The sequence below is a fragment of the Aythya ferina genome, assembly GCF_964211825.1.
Source record: "Aythya ferina genome assembly, chromosome: 2".
Classification (NCBI taxonomy): domain Eukaryota; kingdom Metazoa; phylum Chordata; class Aves; order Anseriformes; family Anatidae; genus Aythya; species Aythya ferina.
The window spans coordinates 113,450,117-113,474,940 of NC_140297.1; the positions used below are offsets into that span (position 1 = coordinate 113,450,117).

Here is a 24,824-nt window from a genome sequence, read left to right on the forward strand (position 1 = left end):
GCGTTGTGGATTTTCTGATACTTTGTTGTGCACTGTGGTTTTAGTTTGAGAAGGGAAGAAAGTAGTGTTTCTACCAGGCAGGGTTGAAACACTACCTAGCTACCTAGTCAGACCTCTTCTGGCTTGAAGTGTAAGTTAGATTGCAATTTTCTGATGCATTTATTTTATCGCTGGAGTTCATCATATATTTTTAATAATACCCATGTGAGCTGGTGGGGGAGCATGGGGCAGCAAGAAGAAGAGGGCAGAATAGCTAAGTGCAAATCTGTTGTCAAAGCTAACAAGTGCCTCACTGTTTCAGTAGTCAATTTTAATATTTGAAATACTGTTCTGGTTTTGGTTATCAAATAATAAATAAATAAATTAGTATTTGGCAAAGAGCAAAGGAGAATCTGTATTATAAGTAACATTGTTCAGCAATGTCTCCAGGAATTTTGTATGACTGGAAAGACATAGAGACTTATTTAAGAAAGCAGCACAGTGAAGTTATATCCTTACTACAGCTTTTTTCCATATCTGGAAATCCACCATACATTTCCTGAGGACATACAGAAGGAGTACCACACCATTCAGCCATGTTTACAAGTATAAAGGCAATTGTGTTTATACTTTTCAACTTTAAATTTGGTCTGCGTTTGTACTGTAGATAATGTCTTCAAAAGTCTTACCAGAATCAGAGCTGTGCAAGAGCTTTAGAGGAGATGCAAATCAACTTCATACAAAAGCATTGCTATAGTATTACTGGAGAATTTGGGGGAAGCCTATACAATCTTTTTTGAACTGTACTTTAGTTCTGTTGCACTGATCTTTTACGTAATTCCTCCCAAGTTGACAGTCATGTATTCCACTGATGAATCATATAAGACTATTTGCTTGACAAAATATATATATATATACACAAGAATTTGAGTTTCAAATTCACCACACCTTGTGCGAACAGCAGATTGAAGTGGGAAGAATAAAATGCTGATCAATGGACTAACATGTTCAGACTTAAGCTGTACGATAGGAGCATGTACTGGAAAGACAAGGGCATTTTTAACAATTGTTAGTGGGAACTGTCATCTATAGCATCTCCAACGAAAACAGGAACTGAAGAGAAGTGAAACTCAGAAAAAAATATTTCATGTTCTTCCATAACAGCAGTGTCTAGTAGTGTCCAGACTGCAGCAATAAAACTTGATTACATTTCAGTACTTTTTAGCAATTAGTGCAAATGCAAACAAACTTAGGTCAACAGTGACTTTACTGAGTTTTGAACCTACATTAATATAATGTAGAAATTGATGGCATATTAATTACTTGACATAGAAAATTGTTTCACCAATTGTAAAGAGCATTTTTAAGGCTGACAGGAAAAACATGAGATAGACAGACAGTGGTTGAATTGAATGGCTGTCCTTCTGTATCCTGCACAATGCTGACAGAGGACGTAGAAGTATAATTCAACACAAACATTTGTATGATTATATTTATCTTTTTTATGGACAACGAAGAAAAACATCTAAAAATATATATTGGGAATTGCTGTAATAACACACACATAATCATGCAACAGGAAAACAGAAAGGTTGGCATTGACTTTTCAGTAACACACACATAACAGAATACAACTTCTTACATCATTTAGAAGTCACCCCAAGTTTAAACTAAAGCACAAGAGTTGACATAAGATGATCCATTACAACAGTAAAAAGATGTACTATTTATCCCAAAGTATATGAAATGAGGAGGAATTATATGAGCATAACGTAAAAAGTCTTAGACCTTTACCTTTGTGGCAGCATCAAAACAGACAAAACCCATGCTGAAGTCAATAGTAAGTCCCATAAGATGACTCTCCAAAACACAGGCATATGTCTTGCACTGTAAAAGGAAAATCAGAGAAGGCAGTTAACATGGAACATATTTCTTCAATTTCTTTCTAGGACCAGAATGTCTTTGTCTTTGTTTTAATGCACATATATCTCAAAAATAATATTTGGGAAAAAAAAAATGTGTGTAAAAAGGCAAATTTACTGCAGGTATATCTTAAATCAGAGGATTTATATCAGGTTTCTAAGAAGTGTAAAAAGAGGCTTTGCTTTCATTTAGGAAAAAATAAATTGGAATCAGAATTACCTCAGCGGTTTACCAACAACAACTGCTAAAAGGAACGTTTCATTGTTCTTGAACTTTCATATTCACTTTGGAATCCAATAACTTCCTGTAATATTGCAATATTCATCTTTTTAGGAAAAAAAAAAGTATTTGTAAAATTTGGTATGCTGTGTTGTAATAAATTTCAGTGAAAAGGATAGTTTAAGACCATGCAACTATTGACATAATCTTATGAAATGCTTTTTATACTGTCACTAGTGGATCAATACATCCCAAAGGTTTCTATGAGAAATCTTAAAATCTTGAAATACTTTCTCATTGAATGATTTTTTAAAACATTTGCAACTACTTATTTCCATAACATTATGTTTCAATACATGTTGTGAGACATTTATGATATTTTCAGGATCAAAAGTATTTCTTTTCCTGAAGACTGACTTCAGGTACAAAATTTTAAGCTTGCATTGTTCACCATAAAAGAATGTGAAATTTTTAAAACACTTTCAATTATTTAAGTAAGTTTTAAAATAAATTATTTGTATTTTATAAAAAGTTACCCTCTGGATAAAATTTAATTATAGTTATATTCTTTCAGTCTTGCTCTAGATATCATATATATACCAATCGAGAACAAAGACTTTAATTGTTCTATGCTAAAAAATATAATAATAACAATAACAATAACAATAACAATAATAATATATTAATATTATTACATATACTATTATCATGGATACAATGTGACTAACTACACTATCAGAATTAAAAAGGTATCCATTATTAATTTGGGTCTTTTGATGTCAAGTATAAACCAGAGGCCTTTACTTTGAGTGGGTATTTTGGATCCTGAGTGGTCTACGCCAGAACACGAGATCCTGAAATGTGCATTTACTGCACCTAAGAGCTGAAATAGACATTCCAATGCTCATAAAGAAGGATAATGGAAAAGTTCATAGCTATATGTGATATTTGGTTATTTTCAAATTTACTTTTTCACTCTTGAATATAGATTTCTTTTTCTGGAACTGAAGTATTTGCATGAATTGCTTTCACAGATAGAGTCTCAACTACACACAAACAGTTGTTGGATAATCTTTGTGCACACACCTTGGCACTCTAGAGTGCAAGTTTCAAATTCAGTGATGTCTATTATTTAAGCTTAAGGACACTGCTAGCCATCAGTGGAACACAAGTGCAATGCTTAATTCAAGTCTATAGATTGATTATGATCTACTGCTCAGAAGTGAAAACAATCAATGGCATGTGCTTTACAAGATGGTTTTGCACTGTTGCTGAGTAACAGCAAATCATATGTTATTATGTGATCCAACAAAGGTGATTTAAAGCTATAACCGTCCCTCAGTAAATGAAAGTTTTCCTATTGCTGGTGGAAAAGGAACTGGTCTATTCTCTTCCAACACTGAAAGATCTTCTTGTACTTCACTACATGTATAATATCTGAATTTACACAGTACAGGGGTACATTATAATTGTTAAGGCATGAAAAAATGAAGATTTTTTAAATTATAAAATCAATGGTTCAACTCTGTGGTATCACAGTCATATGGTATTTGCATTCACAGTAGCAAATAAAAGTGGGCATGTTTTTTCTTGGAGCAGCTATACTATAAAACTGCTATGAAAATGTAAACTTTGATCCTAAATCAGTTTATCAGTTAAATATAAACTTTGATCCTAAATCCTAGAAAACAAAATGATATTGCCTTTGGCAACATCTCAGAAGAAAAGACTGTTCATCAGTGTTTATCATTCTCCTATGCAAAAATGTTCAATTCAGCATGCAAAGCAAAAAAAGAAAAAAAAAAAAAAAGTGTGGTTTTGTAGATTTACTTTGCCAATTTCCTACAAGATACATAACCCATCCACATTTTTTATTTACAGACATTCAAGATATTTAGAATAGCCTTTACTTAGAATTGAAATTTTTCAAGGAGACAGTATCTCAGATTTAAAGTATGTATCACCATCACTTGGCCTCCCACCTCAACAGCAGAAGTCTAACCTACAATGCACTTTGCAGCACCACACTGAGCTGGCATGGCTACCTCTGAAAGAGCATGGTTTAAGCATAGCTCTGTGCCTGGGTGAGAAGCCTCGCTGGGAAGATAACATTTATGAGAAGCAAGACATATCTGCCTGGGCTCAATGCAGCTCTGAAAAAGCTACGCACTTCCCAGACTGCAGGTTCTTTCTGCAAGGCAGTGCACAGCTTGTTGAGAACTATCATCTACTTCAGCACAATATCAGTATTGTTGGGAAGAAACTGCATTGTAAGGCACAGATTATCAGTGAAGTAGCTGATTCTGCGAAGAAATTCTTCCTAGGAGACTTGATTATTAAGTTTATATAATTTCATTCACAAAAGTTCATAAAAAGTTCATATATATTTAGCATACAATTTAAAACTTTAAGAATGACTGCTAAAAAAAATTATTGTGAAAATTTGGCTTTGATTTCTGGTTTCTCTCATGCCGCTCATTAAATAAATAAATAAACAAACTAACAGCAGGGGAAAACCAACCAACCAAACAACAATAACAAAAAAAAAACACCCCACAACTTTTCAAAACTGAAGCATCTCCTTCCCAAAAGAATATATTTCAGCATTCATTTCTTGTTCACACAGTACAGAACCTTAAATTGAGTTTACAAATAATTCAGCAGGTCAAAGGCTGAAGGAGACAACCCAAAGTATTATGTTCTTTGTACTCTGCTCCCTCAATAACACCTAGTTTAACTTCTGGAAAGAATTATAAATTGTAAGCATACTGTAAGCTATTTCTGAAGCTAAGTGAAACCATACTATTAATCCAAGACATAACTCAGACTTTCAAACTCAGATTCAACTTCAATGGAGACAAGCTTTTAAAATATGGTACTGCAAAGTAGTTTAAACAACAGGCCTTATATCAGGGAACAAGCAACTACAATGATAAAAAGAGAAACAGCAAGAAAAAAATCTTGAAGGAAGTTGTGAAAATTTTAGCATAAAGTAGTGGGAACTTGAAGGAAACCTGGCAATCGTATATAATTGCACTTCATTATACATGTTTTAGTTTCATGATTCTTCATAGTGTGGTGAAACAGCATGGAAAAGGGATCTCCATTTTAACTGTTTCTTTTTTGTTGTTGTTGTTTGTTTGCTTTTTTTTTTTCTTTTAGGTTTATAAACGTGAATTAGCAACTTTTGATACTCTAAAGAAAGCTAACTAAAGAGTGACTGTAACATTATAATTACATGAACTACAGTATCATATCACATTATTGCCAAATTATTATCAGCTTGACTGTCTATCTCTCTGTATTGGGTTTACATGACAAGGTTTTGGTAGCAGGGGACTGCAGTGGTGGCCTCTATGAGAAGAATTCAGAATCTGCCCCATATCAGATAAGGGCCAGTTTCAGGCAGTTTCAAAGGGACCCGTTGCTGGCCAGAGCTGAGCCAGTTAGTGATGTTTGCGTCTCTTTAAGAGCAGATTTAAGAAAGAGAAAAAAAAACTGCTGCACAACAGCAGCTGGGAGAGGAGTGAGAAACAGCCCTGCAGACCCCAAGGACAGTGCAGAAGGAGGGCAGGAGGTGCTCCAGCAGAGACAACAGAAGTTCCCCTGAAACCTGTGGAGAGGGCCCTGGTGGAGCAGGCTGTCCCCCTGCAGCCCATGGGTCCCATGGCGGAGCAGATCTCCACGCTGCAGCCTGTGGAGGAGCCGCTGGTGGAGCAGGTGGATGTGGCCTGGAGGAGGCTGCGGCCCATGGAGAGCTCCCACAGGAGCAGGCCAGAGCTGCAGCCCGTGGAGAGGAGCCCACACAGGAGCAGGAGGTCTGGGAGTAGCTGCCGCCCATGGGGGACCCGAGCTGGAGCAGTTTGCTCCTGGGGGATGGATGGACCCCATGGTACGGAGCCATGCTGGAGCAGTTCTTGAAGTGCTGCTGCCTGTGGGCAGCCCCCGCAGGCTCAGTTCGGGAAGGACAGCATCCTGTGGGAGGGACCCCACGTGGAGCAGGGGCAAAGAGTGACCATGAAGGAGTAGTGGAGAGTGTCAGGGACTGACCGCAGCCCCTGTTCCCTGTTCTCCTGCACCACTTGGGGAGAGAAGGTAGGATAGGGTGGATGAGGGGAAGGTGGTTTAGTTTGTTTTCTGTGTTTCTCACTTTTCTAGCTTGATAGTAATAGCTAATACATTTCTCTGTTCTCCCCATGCTGAGTCTGTTTTGCCTGTGATGATAATTGTTGAGTGATCTCCATGTTCTTATCATAACATTTGAGCCCTTTTCATTCTATTTTCTCCCCCTTTTCCTTTGAGGAGGGGCAGTGTGAGAATGGTTGTGGTGGAGTTCAGCTGCCCAGATGGGTAAAACCACCACACTCTCCTGTAATATATTTCTTTCCTAAAAAGAAAAGACCTGTCTGTCTAATTTTTGTTTAAGATATAGGCCTGGCAGAAGCTATAAATGAGGTTTAGATAGAATTGCTTACATAGTTATGATGACACATCTTTAGAAATATATCAGAATAGGGCACCAATTAACCTCAATAGAGGTTAATGCCAATTTATACTAGTTGAGAAATACTGCTATTATTTGTATGATTATGGCATAACGTGCAACATATTTGAATAATTTTGAATGGCAGTTTTAACCTGCAGTTATATTCTCAAAATTGTATCATTGCATAGTAAGATAAACCTGCACAAAGCTGGATTATCATTCATATGAAATGCAAATATTCATACGAATGACTGCATAAAACAGAATTTTAGTAAACATTTGCAGGTGTTGCCTTGATTTTGAACCTGTTTTTTTTTTTTTTTTTTTTCTCTCACTGGGAAATTAAAACAACTTTCCAGAGGCAAATTTTAACATTAGTTATTCAAAACAGATTTTATATGAATCTGCAAATTCATGCATAAAAGCAGTAATGGATTTATGAAGGACAAATAGGGAAACCAAAGTGAGTTATATTAAAAATTGATAGTTTTTGTTTTATTTTATTTCCAAACTGGGATATAGAAAGAGAGGCAGGCAAGAAAATAAAGAAAAAAGGTGAAATCACAGGTGTGTGCTCCACAATGATAAGATGGCTGTTTGTCCCCTTTATCAAATATGCTATAATCGTTCAGACCCAGGAAATTAATAGTTTGAGTTCTTAACGGCTATTCTGAACATCCGTAGAGTCATATGAAAGGTGAAAATTTTAAAATATTAGGTTAAGTTTTTTAGAGAAAGTCTGTTTAGGAGACATGGGAGCAATTCTGAATAAATGTGGTTTTAAAACCAAAAGAAAAAAAAAAAATCCTTTATTAGGAATGCTCCAGCATGAATCAATACCAGAGACAAACAGATACAAAGTGGCTTCTGGGCTGAAAGTATTTGAGAAAATTGCCATATCTTCTTTTACTGATGTAGCAGAAAGCTACACAGTAACGTAGCACAGTAGTGCTTCTGCAAATAATGTTTTATATGAGAAAGAGAAAGTTTCTTAAATATTTAGTAGCAGAGGATATATGCTGTTGCAAATTTTATACAGAAAAACTACATTTTTATATTTACATTTTTCAGCACAACAATCAGAGCTCAAAAGGTAAGAATATCTCTTGTAAAAGGTAGCAGGGTGCATCAACATAAAGATAAAAATTGAACCTTAGACTCCTCCTTCAGTGATGGTAATACACATTAAAGCTGACAGCAGTATAGCTTTTGCAAAATTGATCTTTTTGATCAATTGCAAAATTGATCACTTATCTCAGTCTATTTGCAATGTGGGCTTATAGGTCAGAAGAGGGGTAGTATATAAACTATTGTAGACTAACAGTTGTCTAAATAACAATATTAATAACAATAATAATAAAACAACAATAATAATAACAAATATAATAATAATAACAAATATGTCATGCTTGTGTTCACAGGAGGATGCAGAAAATGAGTGAATGGAAATTGAATATTAGCCAATATTTGCACAGGGTAATACATTAATATGATTTTTGTAGTAGTGTGTACAGAAGAACTCATGGCAACCTCAACTAAAATTGTTCCATCGATAGGTATTATTTATGATTTGAACATTAAAATAACCACTAGGATTAGGTGATTTATAATTGTGTGGGTTTTTTTCCTCCTATTGTAAATCAAAATACTTTTTTTTTTTTCCACATGAGAAAGAATGGTTATCTGTAAATATAACCAGTCTGATATTCAATAAGAAATCCATTAGTAATCTCTACCGGAATGTCATCCAACTCTGCTCTGTCAACTGACAATTGAGTAGATACCCAAGAAACGAGAAAAATGTGGAAAAAGAATAAAGACCAGAGGTGCATCTTACACCAATTAGCACTCTCAGTGTACTCTCACTCCTGCTTATTGCAAGGACAATTTGATTCATGCAAGGTGTTGTTACATTGTCCAATAACACATGAAGTAGCATATAAGACAGAGTATCTAAAGATAAAGATAAGAGTATCTAAATAGCTTTTTTTTTTTTTTTTCCTTGATCTATACATTGTTCATATTCTTTTGTCCATGAACTTTAGTTAAACAGCTGTATATCATCTAGCCATAACTCAGAGTTGGTCTCTTCAGAACTTTAGATTGCAAGGTGCTTGGGAACATTAAAAGGAGGTTTACAAAGTTACATACATAAAATAATAATAATTTGAGAGTTCCAGGAGGCCAGAGAATTTCTTAAATTGCATGTTAATGTACCAAAAGGTAATCATTATGGCAGTTGTTCTCACCTGTATTCTTTCAACTTCTAAAAAAGTTGCAGTCTGGAAGGCTTTTTCCCATAGAGTTAGGTCAGACTCTAATTCCACAGAAAAGTAAAGATCTTCTCCAGATTCAGACTGGACACCAAAACAATGTTTCCGACGATCCAGTAGATCACTGTCCTGATGAAAACCTGAAGTTATATAATCTGGCATACATCAACTATTTTTTATTGCAAACATCCATGCTCCAAACCTAGCATGTCTAAATGACATTTTTAATGTTGCCACACTGTAGTAACTAATGAGGGATGAGGAACTGAAAATAAAAGTTTTGGAATAAACATTGACACCTCGAAGAATTTTAAACAGGACCCCAATATTCAGGGTGGTACAGAAAAGCAGCATATCTGGCATATTTTTCAATATCTTAAAAAATCACTTGTTATCAGCTATACGCCTTTAAATTAGATAAATTATAGAAAAAGGCAACTACTTTCTATTCACACGAGAAAGGCAAATACTTTCTATTCACACGAGAATACAAAGATCAGCTTCTCTGACCTATTTGACTCTCCCATGCTAGTCTGAAAGGATTTATTTAAGCATTTGATAAGTCCATCTATTTTGCCTATGGAGACTAGATAAATCAAATCCATACTTCTGATGCTTACAAAATCCACTGTGAAATTTGTCTATGGCTACATATTACCATTAGAGACAATGTTGGAAGCCAGTGGTTAGGTTTCTGGCTTTGGAAGTGGAGAAGGAATTTACTTTTGGCATTACTTTCAACATAACAACATACAGAGAATGTCAGATTGCAGAAATATATGGCATTTAATGATTGCTAGCATTTGTAATTGGCACTATAAACAAAGTTAGTTAAAAATAACAAAAACAAAAATAACAAAAAATAACAAAAATAACAAAGTTAGTCAGGAAATCCATCACTTAAATGTTATTCAATTATTATTTTTTCTTTTCCTGAAAAAGTAGAGGATGTTTTATGCTAAAATTCTGGCAAGTAATTCATCCTTGTGAAAAATACACTTGCAGAAGCAGTTTTAATTAATGTTGTCCATACTACAGCAAAGCAGCTGTCACAAACCACAGGCTCACCAGCTGTCCTTGCAAACAGTTCTGGAAATTTGGATATATGTAGCTTGGGTGCAACTTCTACAATGTTACCCTGTTGCAGAGGGCACAGCTGAGATCAGTGAAGAACTTGCAGGACAGCAGCATCATCTGGTTATAACCAACTTGAATAAACCAAGGAGACCATAATTAGTGGTTACAAGCCTTATATTGTTCAAGCCAACTCTCTCTGGGGCAGATAACCAGGAACTTTAAACTGTCAGAGAAAGGAAATAAATGAAACAGGAATCTCTATGAAATTATTACACTTGGGCAGGTAAGTAGGTAATGGTAGAGAACGCATTATTTTCCTCCTTTCTTTTCATTCAGTGGACATAAGACTGACCTGCCCAAGGTTTAGGACAGCATGTGCTCGTGGATGCTCTTGGTTCAAAATTGCTTTAGTGTCTAGAAAAAGCAGCTGTAGAGGCAACACAAGCTCTCTTTGCAATCATCATGACAAAACTGAGGTGTTCAGATTTTTAAAAGACCAACAATTATGAAGCAATCATCTTGATCAAATGGAATGGGCTGCCCAGGGAAGTGGTGGAGTCACCATCCTTGGAGGTCTTTAAAAGACATTTAGATGTTGAACTTAGCGATATGGTTTCATGGAGGACGTGTTAGTGATAGATGTCCTGGTTTCAGTTAGCACAGAATTAATTTTCTTCCTAGTAGCTGGTGGAATGCTGTGTTTTGGCTTAGAATGAGAAGAGTGCTGATAACACCCCGATGCTTTAATTGTTGCAGAGCAGTGCTTATACTAAGCCAAGGACATCTCAGCCTTTGCTCTGTCCTGCCAACGGGCAGGCTGGGGGGGTGCAGTAAGAGCTGGGAGGGGACAGACCCAGGACAGGTGACCCAAACTAGCCAAAGGGGTATTCCATACCATCTGACGTCATGCTAAACAATATATAGGGGTGGCTAGCCGGGGGGAGGGGGCCGGACTGCTCGGGGTTAAGCTGGGCATCGGTCAGCGGGTGGTGAGCAATTGCATTGTGCATCACTTGTTTGTACATATTATTAGTAGTAGTACTATTATCATCATTGTATTATTATTATTATTATTATTATTATTATTATTATTATTATTATTATTATTATTTTCCTGTCTTATTAAACTGTCTTCATCTCAACTCACGAGCTTCACTTTCCATTTCTCTCCCCCGTCCCAGAGAGGGAGGGGGGAGGGTGAGCGAACGGCTGCGTGGTGTTTAGCTGCCAGCCGGGTTAAACCACGACATTAGGTCAGAGGTTGGACTCGATGATCTTGAGGTCTCTTCCAACCTAGACAATTCTGTGATTCTGTGATCTCCTTCTTTACCTATCTTCTATCAAATCCTAACCTCAACAGAATTAAATAATGGATGGAAAAAAACATAATGAACATAGGTTGTTAGATCTTAAAACAGCATTTCCAAAAATAAATATTCTCCCAAATTAACATCTTTTTCCAGGTGTTGAGAGGGCTATGTAGTTGAATTAGTTAGATGTGAATAAACAACGTGCTGTGTCCTATGACAAATACTTTTGTCTCATAATCTCTGTCCCTCCTCCTTGGCCCTTCACCTAAAACTAAAGATTAAACAAAGTTTTAAACAATTCCACTCACAACAGGTTTTCATAATGTCTAGGTTGCTGTCAGCGACAGCTATGTTCTACTGCATGCTTAACCTCAAAGTGCACAGAACAGCAGCACCATGACAAACATTTCATCTTTTGAGTATGTGAAGCAACATAAAACATATCTAGCACCTGATAATACAAACCCCATCAGTAGGAACTGGATGAATAAAAGTGCTCACTCCTCCAGGAAAGGACAGCTACTTCATACAGGGTAACAGTACATCTTGCCTAACAGGTCTTAAGTGGGATCTGAAAGTCATTAGAGTCCTAAAGCTACACCTGACTGAATATATCTATTGGTCCATAATCAGAAGGACCTATTCAGCACAGAGTTTAACAAAATTTATGTATGAGATACATATCATTCCCAGGGAAGGTTCTTCACACCTTGGATGAAACTAAAAAATACCTCAACCTCATCTTCAACTATTTTTAACAATAGCCAATAGAAAAAAAAAAAAAAAAGGAAAAAAGAAAAAAGAAAGAAAGAAAAAAAAATCAACTCTGCCTGAAACTGGCATTTTTTGAAACAATTCTATGGCACTGTGTGGGATCACAGGAATCACTGTCTAAGAACAATTGAACTAACAGGCCCTGTTTTTAAATGGAAGGAAGTGTAATTCTTGGTTCCAGAATGCCTACCTGTGTTTAGCTGGGTACAGTTAAGGTTTGATTACACTGTGAGACTCACATGTTCACTGTCTTTTTTTCCTATTGCGAAGAATACGTTGGCTGTGAAAAAGTGTTGAGTTCTTTTAGAAACTGTCAAAATGAAAGTGTTAATAGCTATACTGACACTGATCTCTGTTAAAATGTGTTTGAAAAGTGCAAAAATCTCAGAACAGTCTTTTGAACTGATTAAATAAAGGCTTTTGCATTTTATCACCAATATTGCTAGCAGTAATTGTACTAAATTTTATTAAGCATTTCATCAATCCTAGAAGATGAAACAAGAAAGATAAACTGGACTTGGGATATTAAGCCATATTTTTGCTATATCTATATTAAAATGAGGATATACTTGGATTTAGAGAGGATTTAATCAATACTATGCATTGATAGCATACTCAGTGACTTACATACAAAAAAAAAAAAGAATATTTCAACTACTACATCAGATTGTGACAGATAACATACACAGTATACTCATTAACAAAACAAAGTAATGCAAAGTAATAAAAAAGATGAAAAATAAAGTTCAAAACAAAACTTCTTCATACCAGAAAAATAGTGTAGAAAAATAATTTGAAATATTACAGGAAGTTTTCTTATTTGGAATGAAAACAAAATTCAACATGAAAATTTTCCACAGAACAAAAATTTCATTTTTTTTAAATTAATTGTAATTTGATGATCTGCATGTACATGTGATTTTGATATCCATCTATATGGTTAAGTGAATGGTAAGAAAAATTCCAGTCAACTATTTGCTTGGTATATTTTAGTTTACAATCAGTTGTCACCATATAAATGAGATATTAATTTCCTTCTTAGTGGTATTTTGTTTTATGTGTAAAAACAATTTGATGGCTCTGCAAGGCTCTCTTTAGTTCTGCTTCTGCTTTCTTTTGACCTTTCTTTAAGCTTTCATTTCTGCTCAGGTATGTAAAAAGTGAAACCTACATACCATATCATAGATTTAAATATGTTTTCAATTATACTATGGATAGGTGTAGGAAACAATATGTATACAAAGTTAAAAGACAGCTGTTGAAATGTCCTTGGAAAAGTAGCAATATGAAATTGTGTCTTAGGAATCCAACTGAGAATTGTCCTAAGCTCTGCAAGTTTAGGATAAACTTGTCAGGAGTCTCAAAAACAAGCCTGAATTAAGAAGGAATCTTCACTAATTGACTTTGACAAAATAGTTACTTCAGTTATAATATATTATATCCAGTTTAAAAGCTGTTTTGAACCTGTATTTTTATTAACGCTCACTAGTCAATGATGGACATTAGCTAATTTCATGTTATTTTGTAAGTACTTTTTCATACTGTTAATGATCATCTGTACCATTTGTCCTTGATGTTCTCAATATGAATTAATATAGACTCTGAAGAGGAACAGTCACAAAGCTTGTAGCAGTATGCTAATTCCCTACTGGAAGGAAAGTAGCCCTGCTGAAGGATGAGCTGTGAGGAAAGTCTTTGGCTTACACCCAGCTTCAGGGTAATCCAGCATCTCTGCTGACAGTATGGGATGATTCCTGCTTGCCTAATTAATAATGATGTCCATGTTAAGTGAGAGTAATAAATTTGTCTAAAGGGAACCAAGCATGGCTCATTAGGCAGGTCCTTTCAAATTAAGGCAGAGTGCTTCTTTATCACTGAGTAGTGACATCATATTCTCTTTGGCAGAGGGAATCTTTCCTCCTTTAAAAGCAACAGTACTCCTTTTAGATTACTTGGATCTTTTCATTTTATGTGTGATGGATCCACTGAATACTCATTTAGGTCTTAGCTAAATCCACTAAGATGCAAGAGACCCTGACTTTTACTACAGTCAGGGAAAGCACTGTTCTATTCTATAAAGGTCAAACAAAACTAATTCTACCTGCCTCATGTTCATGGTATGACTTTAACCCAGAAGGCTCAATAACTGCCTGGAATACTGTTTAACCTGTTATACATGTATATAATATATATTATATATATTATGTATAGGTTATACATGTATATAATATATAAAGAAATTTGAAGGTTGATCTGTAGTATTAGTGGCACTGGTAAGCAGGTTTTGGCATGAGCAACAATCCATGGAAGATGTTCAAAACCATCTCAATCAGAGTTATTTACATACACATACAAAAAAAAAAAAAAAAAAAAAAGACCTTAACATTTAAGTAATTTTTATTCCCACTGTAAAAGTGATGTAAACATTAATGTTTGCATTATTAGATATAATTCTTGATAATGCATCAATGGGAAAATAAAATGTGTTTTGTTTTTTTTTTTTTTTTTGCTTTGTTTTTTTGACTACTTTAGACATTCCTGAAATAAATGACTCTGTCCTATCATAAACAGGATTCAAATCTAGCATCTAAATTCTCTGAAGACAAAAAGCTCTCTCCCCTCTGTACAAGAATGACTCTAAAATAATACCAAAGTAACTGCAAAAATAATCACATCATGCTTTCGCATCTGCTGGCATCAGTGCCCTGATAATTTTACTGTTTTTGCTACCTTTCACTTATCTCCACCTACATAAACAAAATACTTCTTTCTAAGGGATACTAATGATCTATTTCTTTTTCTGAAACTTTGGGAACACTTTTCTCAAGCACCACCATTAGTTGCTATGGAGATTTTTCTAATAGCATTTACAGGCAGCAGGGAACAGATTCACTCAAGTGAGAAAAAAAAGATACTCTTTTTCCAATATATCCTCATTAATCAAATAATAAAGAAAATAAAACACCCTATGTCATTTGCATGCAGGCATATGTCTTTTTTTTTGTGTTTTTTTTTTTGATCCATCTGAACTTTGAAGTCAAAAAACCTGAGATTAAAAATGTTGCAATGTATTTAAATAGACACAGAATTTCAGCTAAACAAAACAATGGATAGAATATTTTTCAATATTCAAATTTTGTGAAAATATGCATTCTGAAGGGGAAAAATCATTACAAGTACAAGATAAATTTTAGTTTCAATTAAATTTCCATTAGAAACATCTTTGTGATTGCTTGGGAGAAATAGAAATGTTCATTCCTTGTAACTTAATAGGCAAAGCACTAAGCTCGAATGTAAAATTAATTTCCAATTCTGCCTGATTAAAAGATGATTCAGGCTCAAAGACTTATTTTATTCAGAGTCTGAATTTAGGTTTCTCCTGATGTGCCATAATGTTACCTGTTTGTTCCTTAATAACCTCCACCCAGAAATGTGTTTATTTTAATGCTATATGGGGACAATTTTCAAAAGTATTTTATAAAGACAATTCATCTTTGAGGCAAATAACAACAAAACCAACCAAACAAAAACCTATTCTAATACTTTCCAGAGAAGCACTGGTAGTTGTATTCTCCTAAAGAAAAATCAGAGTGCAAGGTAATTACAAGCAGAAACTTAAAATGTGCTGATGACCTCTTTGGAGAGTTATTAAAGTCTTGTACCTCTCCAAACTCTGAGGCATTATTGGCTGGAAATGAAATTTGAGAACAGATCCCAGAAGAGTAAACATTTCAATTACTGATAGCAGTGCTCATATATTTTCATTCTAAGCCCTTGTTTACAAGTTTCTCAAAAGTAATAGTGCTTATAGTTTTTTCCATGTTAGTTGCCTAAGGATATTTTTTTATGTTCAAGTTATAGTTAAAACAGCTCAATCAGTTCTGTGAAATAATTTAGAAAAAATATGAAATTGTTCCATCCATGTCATATACAAACAAACAAAAGAACATACAAAGAAAGAGAACTAGCCCCTGAAACATCTTTTGGGGCTGTTCTGGAGCATATATCCTTTGTAACTGCAGTGTTTGCTTTTGGTATGGGAGGAAACATTTGCTGTCCTCAAAAATAAATCAAGATCTACTGCAAAATACAGACATTCTGAGCAAAATTTGGCTGCTACTGTTTTGATGATTTCTTTCTGAACTTGTTCTATCTCTATCGCATAAGGAAAGAATTTTCCCTGCTTTTCCCAGCTGTTAGGGGATGTTATCTTACTGCTCATAAGAAATGAGAACAGAATACATCATTCTTTCTTCAAGCGGCTATACACCTCTCCAAAAAACAAAAAGGACAAAAGTCCTAAATTTTGTCCTTAAAAAAAAAGTCCTTATAGAAAAAAAAGGACTTTTTCCTTAGAGAAAAGTCCTTATAACTCTCTATATGTTATCTACATGTTTGTCTATTTTCCAATCATGCATTTCTTTTAAAGGTATGAAAAGGTCTTTTAAAGATTTCCCTTGTAAAGGACACAGATATTGGGAGAATATGAATTAAATTTCTTAGAAGAGGGAAGAACTAATGCCTTTAACCGACAGATTGCAAGAATCATTTAAGTATATATCTTCTGTATTTCTTATTCTTTTCCTGTTTTTCCGTGTGTTTATCTTATTATTTCTTCCAGGAAGCAGGATCAGACTCTAATGGTGGCTGCCACAGCCAAATTCAACTGACTGAGTTTTCCCAAGAGTAGACAGTTTATGCTATCTACTGATATATATCTACTAATATATAATATTATGCAAAAATAAATAAATAAATAAATAAATAATTTAAAAATCCCCCCACCATTAAAAAAATATATATAAAATTAAAGAGAAACAGAACCTTACTTAAAACTTTACATTTAAAACATCTTCCTTTTCTGAATCAAATAAAAATTTACCAAGTCTTTATACAATGGTAGATGTCATGCAACTAATAAAACTGTCTGCTTTCAAAAAAGGCCCATTGAACATATCCAAATTAGGAATTAGGTATTAGGAATTCTATCAGTATGTAGCCATCAAAGAGAAATTAATTGAAATCACATACAGAATCACAGAATAAAAGGAAATGTGGTCATCTAGTACACATCTCTATCCAAGGTAGGAACAGCTACACACCTGCTTATGCTTAAAAGGATACAACCATGGATATTCAACAGCCTTGGTAGGAGCTCTATTTCAGTACTGAATGACACTAGCACCTGACAGTTTTTTCTTTATTGTGTAGCTGAAGACAACTTAATGATGGTCTTAATGCCAGTGGACAAGGAGAACATTTATGACTTCTACTTTTATTTTTATCTTATAACACAACTGTAATATAAGTTAAAGTGGGAACAGAACCTCTTTTCTCTGGAAACGTTAAATATAGTTAACATACAGATCAGCAGGACATAAAATTACTTCAACTACTTAGAAGTGAAACACTCAACAATTTAACATTTTTTTACAAGTGTCAAAATTGGCTGAAAATGTAATGTTCCCTAGATACAGTATTAACCTGTTGATAAAAGGGATCCATTACTTACACCTCCTAAGCAGTTTTGAATTTGCATAAAGTATTGAAATCATACCACAACGTAAGCCTTAGTCATTGACCAAATTATATTAATAATGCACCTCAAAATACAGTCTTTCTTAAAATACCTTTACTTTAAATATTTATTAGTCTATTGGCATTCATTTTAAACTTTACTCTGAATATATAAACATTTTATGTAGTTTCCTATGATTCTGTATGATTCTTTTCCTATTAAAAATATCTGAAGCAATAATAGAAATTATTTTTTCCCCATAAAGCACAACGTCTATTTTTCCTAGTTGAGATCTAGATGTAATGTGACTTATTGAGGAAGAAGAACAAAATTACAGGACATTCAATTGGGAAAAATAACATAGCTCCATTTGAGAAATTTATACACTAATAGCTAAAAAATGAGGGAGGAAACACAAGTCATCTGAGATACTGAGTTGATCCCAATTACTACTATAGTAAGAAAAGTATAACTACACTGATGTGAATTATATCAGATATAAACATCAATGATTCACCATTCTGACATACTGCCAGCATGGACTTCTTTTCGTAACTACCCTCACATTTCAATTCAGATCGGATCTGCTACCTGAATATGCTCCCTGTTTTATGCTAAATAAAATACGCTGTTTATTGTAAATCTCCAAATGTTTTTGCATGACACATTGAAGACAGAGGGGGTGACTGAGAGATATAAAGCATTTTCTCACAGTTACAACAAGATGCTTGTATGAAGCTGAAGAGCATTAGTAACTTAAGTAAAAAAGCAAACTTGATAGAACATAAATGTAATATTTTCTATTTTTATTCACATTTTACCTGAATAATTTCCCCTTTTTTTTCTATCTCCCTTGTGCAAGAAATTACTGAAATAACAAAGTTACTTAGCAATTTATCAAATACTATAATCTTTTTTTAAATATACACACACATGCATGTGCACACACATACACACATTCAAAAGATGGCCACAAGTTAACTGCACATCAAAAACGTAGGAGGTACCAAAAGACATATTCAATTCAACCAACTTTGAAGTGCTGAGGAGGCCAAGGCCATCCGTTTATTTCTGATGGTTATATCTGGCTTCTTCAATTTTTGAAGTCTTGAACAAACCTAAAATTGGAATTATCTGGCTATTAATGGGTCTTTACTCCTCAAAATAGAGGACTGGGTGAAACAAGATTCTTCCAGAATAAAATAGCAATATTTATTCATAGCACTATCCCTACTTTTCCACCAATTCTGTTGAAAATGATTAATTGATACATTTTAATTTCAGAAGTGGTATCATCAGATTATCTTTCCAGAAAACTTGTTTAACATGAATTACAGATTTTCATTCATATGCTGAGTGTTGATGTCCCAGTAGCATCAGTTTGAATAGAATTTGTACAGAAAGGAAAGTGGATTAAAAGTATCAATCACTTTCTCTCATCAGTTTATTCCACTGATTCCACTCATCAGAACTGTTACAAATTCTAACTTCTTCCCAATTTGAACTTGTCTAGCTTTACTTACTGATTGTTCTTTCTTGTAACTTGTTTCTTTTAAGGGTTAAAGAGTGCCCTCAGTTCCTCTATTCTCAGTCCCTCAGTGCCCTCTATTCTCTGTTAAAGTACTTGCATCCCATAATAACCTATTACATTTTTATTAACTATGCCTATCAACTCATATATCTTTCCTCCAGACACAAAGTTATTTGTATTTTCATTAATGTCCCTTTTCCTTTGAATATAGCCCACTGCTATGTTTGCCATTATGTCATAATGAATAATTTAGTCCAATATAATTAAAATATGATTGTTGTACTTGGTCTGATTTACTTAATTTGCATGTCAAAAGGTAACATTTCAACCCCAAAATATTGACTATGAAGACTTTTATACTTATAATATACATATTTTTACAAGGTAGTTTGAAGGTCTACTACAGAATCTTTATTTTATTTTATTTTATTTTATTTTATTTTATTTTATTTTATTTTATTTTATTTTATTTTATTTTATTTTATTTTATTTTATTTTATTTTTTAAATAATCCACTATTGTTCTGGTAGTGTTTGGATGTGATATTTTATTTTTATTTTATTTTACTTTTTAAATTGCACATATTAGGGGATCAGTGCTTGTTTGATGAATTTATGTCAAAAAAATGTTTTTCAAAGTCAAAATAGAGCTTTTAAAAATCTACTTTTATGTTTCAATTTTTTACTGTTGTATCTGATTATGTAGAAGGTTGTAATCACATTAAGAATATTGACTTATTGTTGTGTAAAAAATAAGTCTCCTCCTCTTTCTTTTCCTTGTAGAAGCTGCATTTGTACTAATAAATAAAGCATGTATGGGACTGTTTGCTCACACCACAGTTACTGGAAATGGCAATTCATACTATGAAACTCTGTCCTTCTTAAACAGGATGTACACGGGAAAACAGCTCAATAGAAAATTTTTCCTCACCCATGATAACATTCAAGTTACACCGAGAATTGTTTGGGTAAGTGCTAGGTGGTCCATTTGGTCTAAAATCCAAGGTAGCAATCATACAAATAGATAAATAAAAGTATGTGGTGTTCCACCATCTGGGAATGTTTTGTGATACTTATATCTAGTAAATGAGTAGCCTGAATAATTTGAGTTTAGACATGAATGTGGAACTAAACCTACTTCAGAGACACTGAGTAGCTATATTATTCTGCAGATGGCATTATTATCTTCCTGGATTTATTCCTGTCCAGTAAAATATGATTATCTCTTATAAAGTAGAAACAGAACAATTCTATATTCTCAGTATTTCTAAAAAGAATGACACAAACTCAGTAGCTTCTCTGGAAGAACAGAAAGTGTAGAAGAAGGAACAGTCTGTAGTAGAAGAGTCCAGGTTTCTTTTCTTCATTTTTTTCATGAGTCTTCCCAAGTTATCATGCTATCTATCAATCTGAGAATATTAAAAACCTGTTAGTCTATCAGTTTGCCATCCAACTCATTCTCCAAGAGAAGCCAATTTATTATGAAAGTAGCTTGAGAGGTACAATAAAAGGGAGGAAGTTTGAAGGTGATCACAAAGTACCAAATTAACTTTTAAAAAAGTTGTCTCTGCTTTGGTAATATCCATGCAGACAATGTGTTTTGTACAAACGTGTCTAGAAACACACATTGCTAAAACTGAGACCTTCATGATGCTGGCAAAAAAGCTTAAAAAAAACTTGAGTCTCTACAGAGGTTCATTGTTGTAGTAGCAAAGGAAAGCTGTTTTTCTGGTTTCAGAAGCTATAATTTCACTGAAGTTAATTTTATGCTACTATTTTTTAATCATTTAGAGTTTTTAGGCAGCCCAAAAATATTGTTTGAAACACTCCAATACCTTATGAGCTTGACTATACTTACAGACAATAAAGGAATAACTGAATGAGTAACATAATAAATAAATGCATGAATGATATTTCTATACCACTTATATTGGAATTGTCCTTATTCTAGGACATGATATGTTAATAAAAACTGAGAATGGAGGATCTACAGACAGCTTGAAGAGCTAGGAGTGAGATATTTCGTCTCTCCCTAAACCTTACTGTTTTAAGAGCACTGGTCATATTAATTTCTCAGTGCAATGTCTTTACAGAGTGAACAGCCATTTCTGTTAACTTTCTCCCTACATGACCACTGCTAAAGAATCAATGTTTACACACACTTGGTAGTTAAAGTACATACCACTGTGATGGGACATGTTGCATTTAGAGTGTGCTATTCCTTAACCAAGACTCCAGACCCCACAGACAAACCGTTGGTACTAGAACTCTTACCTTTTCTTTTTCAGATTACTAGCAGGTGTTTGTCTTTGTTTGTTTTGTTTTGTTTTGTTTTGTTTCAGTTTATAAATTTGCTTTCTTATTTTTGAACTCACTGACATAAAAAGCTTCTGAAATTATTACAGCTGTTTGATCTCTAATCTGGCTCCTAAAGGAATGGGTTATTTACCTACATGAGCTATAAAAATTAGAAAGTGTAGTACGTACATCAGTATAAGGTTTTCCCAAAAGGATATACTTTTTTTAAAAAAAATAAGTTTGTTCATACTTCTTCATGATGTTAGTCTCTGCTAGATGAAACTTCAGAAAAGACCAAATTGCCTCTTATATAATTTGGACCTAAAAAAATTATATAATAATAAAGTACATAGGAAAGCACTTCAGATGAATGGAAAGAGACAACTTCCGATCTCTTTTTCCTCTCCTTCCCCACATGCTGAACATCTGGAAAACTGTTTTTCACTGTTTTAAAAACAGAGACAAGACAATATATATTATTTTTGAGTGAATTCAATATGAAAAATTAAGTACAATGTACCATAATGGCCCTATGCAGTTTTCTACTCACAGATTTAACTTTCTAAACATATTTAATTTGGCTTTTCCATTTATTACTGTTGAGGCAAACTGAAGAAACTGGGGGGAGGCGGGGGGGAAGGACAAAAGTTTTCAGAGTGGCATTCAGAGTTTTAAGGACTCTGTTGTCAGTCTTTGTGCAATCTTACATTGTAACTGTGAGTTGCATCAAGGTATTTGAAAGTAACAGAATTGATCCCTATTTCTTTACCTCCTCATTTAGAAGAATAGACTTTATACCAGTTGAGTGTGCCAGTAAAGTAAAACTATAAAACTTTTATTTTATTTTTTTTCAGTACTGCGTTATGAAGAAATAAAATTGCTTTCCAGTCAAAATCAGTTTATTTCCAAATTTTCAATGCCTTTTCAAAATATTCATTATAGATTTTGGCTCTGTACCTAGTGACATCAGGACTTCTGATACTGACTTCAAAGGGTCAAAATTTGATCTTTTTCTGCAAGATGGTCACATGGATTTTTAGTTGCAGTGTTATACTCTGGCTTCTTAACTGGTTTGACAAAGTGCTGTTTTATTTTACATATTTTAATCATACCTTCAGAATTTTGCACATTATCTCATAAACTGAAAATGTTTTCTCAGCTCTTGTCCAATCCCAGGTTGTAACCTTGGAAAAAACAAACAGGAAAAGAAAGCAAGTTATTTTTCTTTATTTCAAGAATAAGCTTACTATAAAAAATAAATAAATAATCTATCCCTAGAACTTCCTACCTCTTACATCCAATATGGTTTATTTTGAGCAATAACTACCAGGTATCAGACTGTTGCATTCAGACAGTGCTGAGGAGGCATCCTGCCTTGTACCTTCAAGTAGCTTTGCATGCAGGCTGCTCATGAAGGAGCTTCCTCTGCCTATGCTGGTGGGGGTTGCATTGATATGCCAACATAATACTTTAATGAGTTCACAGAGACCCATTTCTCCCCACTTCCCTACTTATAATAAGCAATTTGCTCTAATCACCTACATTGTTTGCAAAGGTCCAAAACCATAAAACAGAACACTCCAACCTTGCAGTGTCCTAGACACTTACTATATATATCTCTTAATGTAGTTGAAAAAAAAAACAAAACTAACTAGAAATGAAACAGGTAAATCCACATTTCCTTTTTTCTTTACCAAGATGAGTCTTCTCCTAAATTCCAACAAATTGAGACTTGAATAGTAGTCTATTGCTCCTTGTAGTCTCAGGATTTAACAACTGCTTTTAATAGTATTAATTTAAAGCAACTATTTTCAACAAAAACTACATACAGCTTATCAAAATGATGCAAGGGTGGTAGATAATACTTAGACAAGATAAAAAGGGATAGATGAATATATTTAATTGGAAAAAGTTCAAAAGCAATCTATAAATAACTTTTGAATAAAAATGCATGAAGGAAAGAGAAGAATTAGTCACAGTCTCAATAGACTGAAAAATACACAAAACAGAGTAGAAAAAGATGTTCTATAAGAAAAAAAAAAAAAAAAAGGGGCAAGAAGTAATGAACAATGGCCCAGCTCCAAAGGAAGATAGTTCTGATATAAAAATTGTTAGAAGAGATAAAGAGGCTGAATAATTCTGTTTTTCAAGATTTAAAAATACAAAAGTATTTGAAAAATATATCATAAAATAGTATTCACAGCATAAGAGAAATTTATTTTTCATTGAAAGTGAAAATCACCATGAATAGACACAGTATTCCTGAATAACATATATAGGTTTGGATGCCTTGCTATAGAACTTTCTTAATCAATACAATTTTATGATGTATGATAAAATCCTGTCCCTGACTAATTTTTAGGTATACAGGCTATTAAAATTGAATCTTTTTTGAGGAAATCACAGTAAAGAATTAAAAGTTCAAAATATGGTGTCATCTATTGGAATTTTATTTGTTTGCAGTCATCTTCAAACACACTTTTTACCATCTTATTGCAATATGGGTATTAAATAAGATATCTAATGAAGAAAGTGACAAAATACTGAGAGTTACAAATTATTTTTGATATAGAGTGAGGAAGTGAAGAAATATTGGAAATATACAATCTTTATGAATGGAAAAGCTATTTAGAGAAAAGATATGTAAAATGTTTTTTGTTAAAATTAATTAATTAATTAATCTGTTTCTACTGAGGACAGAAAATGAAATGAACTTTCTCACCATGATCAGAGGAATGGGGAGATGAGTCTTGCTACAGCTCCACTGAGCCCAAAGCACCAGCTATACATGCTGATGCCATATTGCCCCATCACAAAAAGTAACTCCAATTTCTGCTGAAGCAGAGAGACACTTGAAGCTTTGCTTAAAAGCTCACTGAACTCCCTGCATTTCATGCATTTGCATTTTAAGGGGACTTCTGAGGTCAGAACAAAACCCCTTCTATATAAAGAGATGTGCAAAGCAAAAGGAACTGTAGAATTAAAAAACTCATGGAATATTCATACATTGTTTACCCTGTTCACTTTTTTTTTTTTTTCTTAATTCAGAAGCTTGAATAGCAAGAGAAAAGGTGTTAGCAGTTTTTTCTCAATTGAAGTTCATTTCCTCTGAAATTTCCAAACTATAAGAAAATAAAACCTGTCAGACTCAACACACTCAAAGGAGAAAATGTACCAAGAAATGTCAGGAAAAAAAAAAAAAAAAGTAATTTCTATAAAAGATTTAAAATGCAAATAAGATACATCAGAATTGCTCATGTATCTGAACATGGAAAGTAGAAGTAGTATTGATCAAATAAATTAAAAAACAGTAGGGGAGACAGATGATATATACTGTTTAAACAGATGCCTCCCACTTTGGCAGAGACCAGGGATATAGTTTAATTTGATTTTCTGGTTAAAAAGTTGGCACATCTCTTTTCAGAAACAGCTTAATC

The 24,824-nt window shown here is 33.8% G+C and overlaps 1 protein-coding gene across 6 annotated transcripts in view; it reads right to left on the minus strand.

Moving 5' to 3' along the window:
• SNTG1 (syntrophin gamma 1) overlaps positions 1-24,824 on the minus strand; it is a 351,164-nt gene that overhangs the window by 32,410 nt on the left and 293,930 nt on the right. For all 6 annotated transcript variants that reach the window (XM_084511328.1, XM_084511327.1, XM_084511323.1 and 3 more), the window contains 3 exons: positions 22,500-22,571; positions 8,857-9,009; positions 1,774-1,866 (listed from right to left, as the gene is read on the minus strand). In XM_084511328.1, coding sequence (XP_084367454.1) covers positions 1,774-1,866; positions 8,857-9,009; positions 22,500-22,571 — 318 coding nt within the window. The remainder of the gene's footprint in view (positions 1-1,773; positions 1,867-8,856; positions 9,010-22,499; positions 22,572-24,824) is intronic.